Genomic DNA, 8,762 nt, shown 5'->3' on the forward strand with positions numbered 1-8,762 from the left:
GACTAGATGATCACAATGGTCCCTTCTGGCCTTGCTAGTCTATTCACATTTTTTCCACTGAGAAATTTGTGTGACCCTTGCTTTTTGGGTGCTTTTTAATTAAAATTTGTAATGCCAGGATAAATTTGATTTAAAATATTACAGGTTCTTATCCATGCCTGGGGAGAAATGGGCACTTTTCCCTTTCAGTGGATTATTAGATTAGGAAAGAGGTTGACTCAAGTGAAAAGTGTTCTGGGTGGAGCAGTGGCAGACAATGCAGCCGTGCCTATCGAGAAGGAGTGGAAAATTTGCATCTAATAAACTTTCCTACTTTGTGCCAGCCAGCATACCTTCCACAAATGAACCGTGAGTTAGACTTGTAGTGATAATGTAGGATTCATTGCTCCAGACTTACTGTCCTTATTTATTTTTATAATTGTAAATGGAAATATTAAAAAGACTGATATGTCTGTAATTTAACTGTAATTTTTTTTGGGGGGGGGTAGTGAAAACATTCCTGACTACGGCTGGTTCCCTGTTTCAATCCCAGCTGTTTGTTAAAAGCTGTTCTATCATACATATGTCGCTGTTTTCATTTCCAGCAACAGCTGTAGACCAAACTATGTAACTGCCCCGCAAGAACCTCCCTCTAAGATTCCAGGGGAATCTGAAAACACCTGAGTAGCATGGTCAAACTGATCTCCTGACATTAAAGGGAGTGACTTTCAAATGCACACGCCCAGTGTTGGCCTAACTCGGGCCAGGTTTACACTACACACTTCAGTGTAACTACGTCGCTCAGGGGTGTGAAAAATCCACACCCCTGAGCAATGAAGTTATATGGACCACATAGACAGCACTATGTCAGCAGGGGAGTTTCTCCTACCAACGTAGCTACCACCTCTGGCAGAGGTGGAGTAACTAAGCTGATGCGTGAGCTCTCTCCTGTTGGCTTAGAACATCTTCACAGTGCCACAGAGGTGTAGCTTCACTGTTTGTAGTATAGACTGGCCCTCAGCTTCCACTGTGTCCCACTAGCGTAATAGCCTAATGAGAACTGAGTTAAGATCATCATGCCACATACCGTTAACATATACAGATGATGTTGGCCTGATCTGTCTCCCTGTATGTGTTACTTAATGATATTGGTATTATGACCATTTAATACCAGCAGTAGGGGATATGTTCCTCTTGAATGCTGGGGAAACTTACTTTTATGTTGCGGCATAACATGACCAGGTTGATTCCTTGGAGGTACTTGACTTGATTATTTAAGTTTTTAAAACCACTGTGGGCTGCAAGTAGCTTCATATCCCCCTGCAGCTGCCTCACCCATACACACAGCTTTTCAACTGGTTCTGAAGACAGGGCCAGAGCCAAGCTTGGAAAAGGGATTCTGTGCCTCTGATTAAATAGCATATTATTTACTGAGACTGTAAAGCAAGGTGTACAAATGTACGTGTTTGGAAAACAGTGTGTTTACTGTTGTAAAGTTTGTAAATATTTTTTTAAATAAATGTAGATTGAGCAAACTGGGGAAAAAACACCCTAAATGTCTTCCATGCATGGACTTGTGAAATTGTGTGTTGTTTAATAGTAGGTAACTTAGATGTATTACACTAACGTCCAGAGGCCCCAACAAACATAACGGGCTCATTTTGCTAGACACTCTACATGTGAAAAGTCACACAGCAGGTCAGTGGCAAGTAGAATCCAAGTCTCTTGTAGCCCGATCCATTGCCCCATACGGTCATTTATCTTATACTCCACCCAAAATTTTTTTCCCAACATCTCGGTGTGGTTTTTGTATTTGAACATTTATACACATGACACTAATCTAAACAGAGGTCAGACCTTAAAGTTAAATCATTGCTTTGAAATGTTACAGTAACTGGTCCTTTATTCCATTTGCCTTCATGAATTCAGATCTTCTTTCACTCCGCTTCTCCTTCAATCAGACCTGCCTGTAACACACATTGTATAATTTGATATTTAAAAAAAAAAAAAAAGGAAAAAATTACTTGGTTTGGAATTTTAAGGCCATGTGCCATACTAAAATATATTCTGCTTGGAGGGTCTCTGTCATGAAGAGGGCTAGAACCAAACAAATCTCAACTAAGCAGATCTCTGCCACCTGCTCAGGTAGGTGAGAGTGCAGTATGCCATACCTTACATTTATAATAGTTCCTTTCATCCCACTCCTACATCTAGCACAGGGGTTCTCAAACTGGGGGGTGGCAAGCGGTCAGCCTCCACCCCAAACCCTGCTTTACCTCCAGCATTTATAATGGTGTTTAATATATTGAAGTGTTTTTCCTTTAGAAGGCGGGGTCGCGCTCAGAGGCGTGCTATGTGAAAGGCGTCACCAGTACAAAAGTTTGAGAACCACTAATCTAGCAGTTTGCCCACCCCTGAAATGCAACACAGACTATTTAACACTGAATAGCAACAGCAGTTTAGGACAAGTAGTGAAGAAATGTCATTTGAAATATCAATATGTTAAGTGTCCCTCTACAAATTTAGCCTTTGACCAGACTACCAGAGCTAAAATCTTACTTTCTGTGACGCGTATCTCTGGACTGTCACAGCACCGCTTCCTGCAGTATCTAGTCTGCCATTCAGGTACTGATCTACCTTGCCCCGTCTATTATTCTTGTAGCCTGAGATTCTATTGATATAGTCTAGGGAACTATACTGTCTTTCTCCCAAACTAGAATAGATAAGTACTTTATAGGGCTCCCATTACTAAGGTATGCAAGCACCTGACAAGCTTTAAGGTATTTATCCTCAACTCCCCTGGGAGGTAGGAAAATGTGGTTATCCCCATTTTACAAAGACACTGAGTCCCAGCTTTTTAAGGTATATAGGTGCTTTCAAAAGAGCCTACATGTCTAATTCCCATTGAAAATCCCACTAGGTGCCTGGCTGCTTCCATAGGGCCAGATTTTAAAGGAATTTAGGCACTGAAATGGCTTGCCAAAGCTCTCAGAGGAAGTGTGGCAGAGCATGGAGTTGAATCCCATTCTGATTCTCATGCTAACCCACAAACCACTGGCCTATCCTTCCGTCTCACTCTGTTCTGTAAATATAGGATCTAGAGGATAAAGTCCGGTATCAATGCAACTAATTGACAGCCTCAGAAGTTAACGATTGAATTGCATAGAGCAGTGGTCTGGAAACATTTTATCTTGCACGCCCCCCACTTACCCCTGTCCGTACCCTCCCCCTACTCTTTGGGGACCTCTGGCAAAGAGATTGCTCTACCCTTTAGCCTATAGGTGTATTTCCTCTGGGAAACCATTGAGATTAGCCTCCCTGAGACCTGAAATTGAGATTAGTCTCCCATCTCTCTCCCCCCCACCCCCCGACACACTCATTTTTGTGTGAATCACCTTACTTTCCACTAGCTGGTTGCAAAACATCCCTTTAGCAACTGCAACAATTGGTTACATGGAAAAGTTATACAGGGAGAGATTGAATGTCGTTTGTGTCATTCAGCGGCTGGAAAGGAGGAGCCAGCGCCAAATGAGCAGCCAGCTCACTGCAGACCGTAGCAAGTGAGCTGTGGAGAAGTGGTAGTCCGCTGGCCACAGCGTGTATGACGCATACCAGAGGAGAAGCAGATACATAATTCTTGAGCTTCTGCATTAAACCCTTCTTTCATCATACCATGTAAGATTGCAAAGATATTTTAAAAGTAATTTGGGGTTGGCAAACCTGAAAATCCAATTAGTGAGCCTTCACCTATGAGAAAGAAAGGAAAGTACTTCCTCCTAAATGGGTAAGAAGCATTCAGATGACTCACCGGCTGCTCTTTCCGCTTCCCCGATAAAGGTTTTCACAGGAGAAAGATCCTTGTGTTAATATTTCCAGAAATCATTATTCATTATTTGTATTGGAGTAGAGGCCAGGAGGCCCAGCCATAGGCCAGGACCCCATTGTGCTAGGTACTATAAAAAAATCCCTGCCCTGAAGAGTTCACAATTTAAGTAATTTGAACATACAGTTCCCATTTGAAGTCAAAGCTTACTTATGTACACATCTGCAAAGTCAGAGTTTGGCCCCTATGTTCTGCGAACCTCTGAGCACTGCAACTTTCCAGGGCCGTCTCCTAGCTGAGGTTTGCATTTGTTCAGTCAGTTGATTGAAGGAAAGAGTTAGTGGGTAAATGGGAAGGCCAAGATTTTCAAACAGGACTAGTGATTTTGATTGCCTCAGTATTTAGGTGCTTTTCCTGAGACATCTCAAAAAGCTTTGATTTTCAGACAGTGCTGAGCATCTGTCCTATTTAAAGTACCGGTTGGACACATGAAAACGAGGCACAGAAAACCCCTTGTGATGTCTGAAAACCTTTGCCCAAAATTCTAGGTTGGACACTAGACTTCTCTGCACTTGCCTGTCGGGGCTCTGCTGGTCTGTTCATTAACGTTCTGCTATTTTTGCTTTGGAGCTTGTACGGAATAGACACTCCACAGTGAGTGCACATTAGAGGGAGCAGCATCCATATGGCCTGACCCTTCAGCTGGCAGAGTTACTCTGTGGGATTAACAAATTATGAATGCTGCATAGAATTAGGATGAAGGTAAAATTTATCTGACTTTTGATTTTATTTTCTCAGTTGGTGCAGAGGCAGAACCAGCATTGCTAAGCACCAACACCCCCCACCAAAAATGGTCCTTTGAGTTTCCATCATAATAAATCAAAGCTTTACTTACCAGAGCTCCCTTCAGACCACCAAGCATGGAGCGCTGATGTGGGCCAGTGCATTCAAAATGCTGCAGTTCACCTATTTTTTCCATTTCACTGGCAAGCTGAATTAGAAGAGGATACAAGTCTCATGGAAAGAGAATCTTCTGCTAAAGGCCTACACTACTATGCTAGATGGACATGCTTTTCTACTTCAAATTCACCATTCTCCCTCCCACTACAGATAACCAGTATTATCCCACTTTTGTTATGGTACGTTTCAGAAATGCTCCGGAAAGTATAGATGAATCACAGAAGTTAGAAGGTGCCAACAAATGGAAATGGCGGACAAAGGCTTTCAGCTCTGGTTACTAGTTTGAATCCAAGTGAATGGCCAACATGTGACTGTAGCAGGGCAGTTACCCCACTCCCGAGAGAAAAGGCTCAGCTGATTGGGGAAGCAGCCCCACCTGGCCCTGTTATAAGGGCTCAGGGAGGAGCTAGGTCCCTCTCTTGAGCTGTGGAGAGAGACGGATCTAGCTGCTGGGGAGAAAACAATACCTGGAGCAGAGCGGAGCAGAGCAGAGCTGGGGCACTCCAGCCAGGCCACTCCCCAGGCTGAGGACTTGGTAAAGGCCTATGCAGGTACGGGGCTGGAAGGTGCAACCCAGAGATAGGCAGAGGCAGCTGGTCCGACCTCCTTGCCAACGATGAGTGGCCATGACACACTACAGTTTGCCCCAGTGAGCGGGGGCCAGACGATGACTGGCAGTAGCCACTGAGGCAAGGAGGGGCTAGAGGGTTCCCCTGGGAGGGGAGACCCAGACTGTGGGTTACTGCTGGTGGCAGAACCCCGAGCTAAAGGGGCACCGGGGTGTGAGAGGGACACGGAGCCAGTAGCAGGCGAGATACCAGCCTGCAGAAGGCGCTCCATACGCTGGAAAAGAGCTAATTCCCAGACGACTGGCAGGAGGCGCCGCACTGGCGAGGCTTCACTTCGCTACAGTGACCAGTTGCCAGTGGGCAGCTGTTCCTTGTCCTCCCTGAGCTCAAGTGGAGCGAGCGTTGCCATCACAAAATAGCTGACTGGAATCTTAGCTGACAAAATAGCAGAGAAGTTACGGACTGGCTGAAACTGGAAACTCTCGTTCTTAGAGGCGTTCCCTCCCATCAAACATGAGATGTTCCGATTTTAAAATAAAACACACAGCAGTGCTTAGACAGATAGGGGAAGCTGCCACTGTCTCTCTTCTATTGCTAGAACTGCGTCTCCAGGGCTGTCAAGCTGGCCTCTTTCACTAAAATGAAAATTTTCCAAAAAGTTTTTAAAAATGTATTAGATGTCTGCACTGCAATTATCCACCCACAGCTGGCCAGCAGGAGCTGGCTGGGGCTCAGGGCTATGCAACTGCAATGTAGACAGCTGGGTTCAGGTGTCTATACTGCAGTTTTGTAGCCCACAATCCTTCAGCTGACGGGAATCCATGGGGATTAATTGCAGTGTAGACATACCTTTAGATTCTCAGGCTGCTATTCTGCTCTCATCCCCCGGAGGGCATGTGAGGAAAGGTACACTGAATAAAGTGTCATTTTAAAACCAAGAACCTACCTCTTGGAATGATTCTACCAGATTTTCAGCATCCCGCTTTCCTCCTGGTTGCAGGCCATAAGACCAGTGTTGAGCCAAGCAAATCTCCACAGACAGAATAAACAGGAGGAAACTTACAAAGAGCTTCATGGTCTTCTCCATTCTACCAGAAAGCAAAATATAAAGGCAAAAATAGTACAGGGACTGAACAAAGATGGGGGCGGGGGGTACTCTATAAAAAGACAAATTGCACCTATACTTGCAAACAGCTGCTGAGAATCCATGGGTCACAAATCCCCCCACCCACCCATTCCAATAATCAGTTTAGTATACTGGGGTTATGGCTCAATTCTTTTACTACAAAACCATGACCATATTTGTATTTCCGAAATGCATCTTAAATTCTAGCCCAGTGCACCTGAAATCCAGCTGTAGCTCAAGCGTATTTCTAAAAGATCTGGATGTGCTCAACTCCAGGATTAAGGGTTAGCCTGTTATAAAGAGAAGGGCCATCTGCACTATTTGGACACCTCCCCAGAGTTTCAGGAGCGTCTAGATCCCAGGGTTTTGGTGCAGGCTATTGCAACTGATCCATTCAATTTAATCAGTTCCTCTTCTAATACCTCAGTCCTTGAAGAATGCCCTGCAGTCTTTCCCAGTCAAGTATCTAGACACACTGAGTGTGCAAAATGCAATGCATGGTCTGGTTCAAGTACATTACCTTCCCGATGAGAGGAGCTGCTGAATGAATAATTCCAGTTCTGCTTCTTCAGAGAATATCCTACCTGTTGTACCTGTCATCTTGCTTTTTATATACACGTATCTTCTCCTAATACTGAAGCTTTCCCTGCAGGTGACAATTTAATGGTCTCATGTGGACTGTAATTTTGTTCTTAAATTTGCTATAGCGTACCAGAAGTGAAGCATGTAATTGGAACACCCCGGGTGTAGCTATTAAATTCAGCTGAGTGTTGTCACTAAGAGCCATAAACAGTCTTTCTTTTAAGAAGCCAGAAATCGGAGGTTCCCTAGGGAAAATCCTCATTTTTCTTTTCAATGGCTCTTAATTATTTTAAGTAGAAAGTACATCCTGGGTAAGTTTGGAATTGTTGAGATGCAACCAGTACTGTGTGCAACAGTTTAAACGTACAAGGAATTCAGTTCGTTAAACGCCAAGCATCTCTGTACATCAGACCTCAAGGGCCACATTTTACAAAGTGCTCAGCTTCCATTTAGGCACCAAAACAAGCAGGCAGATTTGCAAAAATGCTCAGTACGTTGAATGCCCATTGGGTGCTGAGATACTTTGAAAATGTGGTCAATATGTTTAAGTGCTTTGAGATTCTTGGTTCTATAAAGCTGAAAGTATAATTTAGATGATGCAGTAGACAACTATATTACTTAGATTGGGGCATGGGCTGTCTTTTCGTTGTGTTTGTACAGCATTTACAACCATGGGGTGCTAGTCCAGGACTTGGGGCTCCTAGGTACTACTGCAATAACAAAAAGAAATGGAGTACTTGTGGCACCTTAGAGACTAACCAATTTATTTGAGCATGAGCTTTCGTGAGCTATAGCTCACTTCATCAGATGCATACTGTGGAAACTGCAGCAGACTTTATATATACACAGAGAATATGAAACAATACCTCCTCCCACCCCACTGTCCTGCTGGTAATAGCTTATCTAAATTAATCGTCAGGTTAGGCCATTTCCAGCACAAATCCAGGTTTTCTCACCCTCCACCCCCCCACACAAATTCACTCTCCTGCTGGTGATAGCCCATCCAAAGTGACAACTCTTTACACAATGTGCATGATAATGAAGTTAGGCCATTTCCTGCACAAATCCAGGTTCTCTCACTCCCTCACCCCCCTCCAAAAACCCACCCCCATACACACACAGACTCACTCTCCTGCTGGTAATAGCTCGTCCAAACTGACCACTCTCCAAGTTTAAATCCAAGTTAAACCAGAACATCGGGGGGGGGTAGGAAAAAACAAGAGGAAATAGGCTACCTTGCATAATGACTTAACCTATCCTAAAGGATGACCCAACACTCTCACAAATCTTGGGAGACAGGCCAGTCCTTGCCTACAGACAGCCCCGCAACCTGAAGCAAATACTCACCAACAACCACATACCACACAACAGAACCACTAACCCAGGAACTTATCCTTGCAACAAAGCCCGTTGCCAATTGTGCCCACATATCTATTCAGGGGACACCATCACAGGGCCTAATAACATCAGCCACACTATCAGAGGCTCGTTCACCTGCACATCCACCAATGTGATTTATGCCATCATGTGCCAGCAATGCCCCTCTGCCATGTACATTGGTCAAACTGGACAGTCTCTACGTAAAAGAATAAATGGACACAAATCAGATGTCAAGAATTATAACATTCATAAACCAGTCGGAGAACACTTCAATCTCTCTGGTCACGCAATCACAGACATGAAGGTCGCTATCTTAAAACAAAAAAACTTCAAATCCAGACTC

At 44.2% G+C, this 8,762-nt stretch overlaps 1 protein-coding gene across 1 annotated transcript; it reads right to left on the minus strand.

The window, feature by feature from the left end:
* Positions 1-1,502: 1,502 nt before the first annotated feature.
* On the minus strand, positions 1,503-7,767 carry GNRH1 (gonadotropin releasing hormone 1). Its single transcript, XM_077805876.1, has 4 exons — positions 6,978-7,767; positions 6,278-6,419; positions 4,698-4,793; positions 1,503-1,946 (listed from the first exon to the last, which is right to left on the minus strand). The coding sequence occupies exons 1-4, from the start codon at positions 7,055-7,057 to the stop codon at positions 1,917-1,919; spliced, it is 348 nt and encodes a 115-aa protein (XP_077662002.1). The 5' UTR covers positions 7,058-7,767; the 3' UTR covers positions 1,503-1,916.
* Positions 7,768-8,762: the final 995 nt, after the last annotated feature.

This window comes from Eretmochelys imbricata, chromosome 26 (assembly GCF_965152235.1).
Source record: "Eretmochelys imbricata isolate rEreImb1 chromosome 26, rEreImb1.hap1, whole genome shotgun sequence".
NCBI classification, from domain to species: domain Eukaryota; kingdom Metazoa; phylum Chordata; order Testudines; family Cheloniidae; genus Eretmochelys; species Eretmochelys imbricata.

Bases quoted from the DNA above. Each gene is read 5' to 3' on its own strand.
- GNRH1 (XM_077805876.1), bottom strand. From the start codon at position 7,057: ATGACAGGTACAACAGGTAGGATATTCTCTGAAGAAGCAGAACTGGAA. The intron at 4,794-6,277 runs GTAGGTTCTTGG...CTTCTAATTCAG, and splicing joins TGGTAGAATCATTCCAAGAG to CTTGCCAGTGAAATGGAAAA. The intron at 1,947-4,697 runs GTAAGTAAAGCT...TGTGTGTTACAG, and splicing joins GTGGTCTGAAGGGAGCTCTG to GCAGGTCTGATTGAAGGAGA.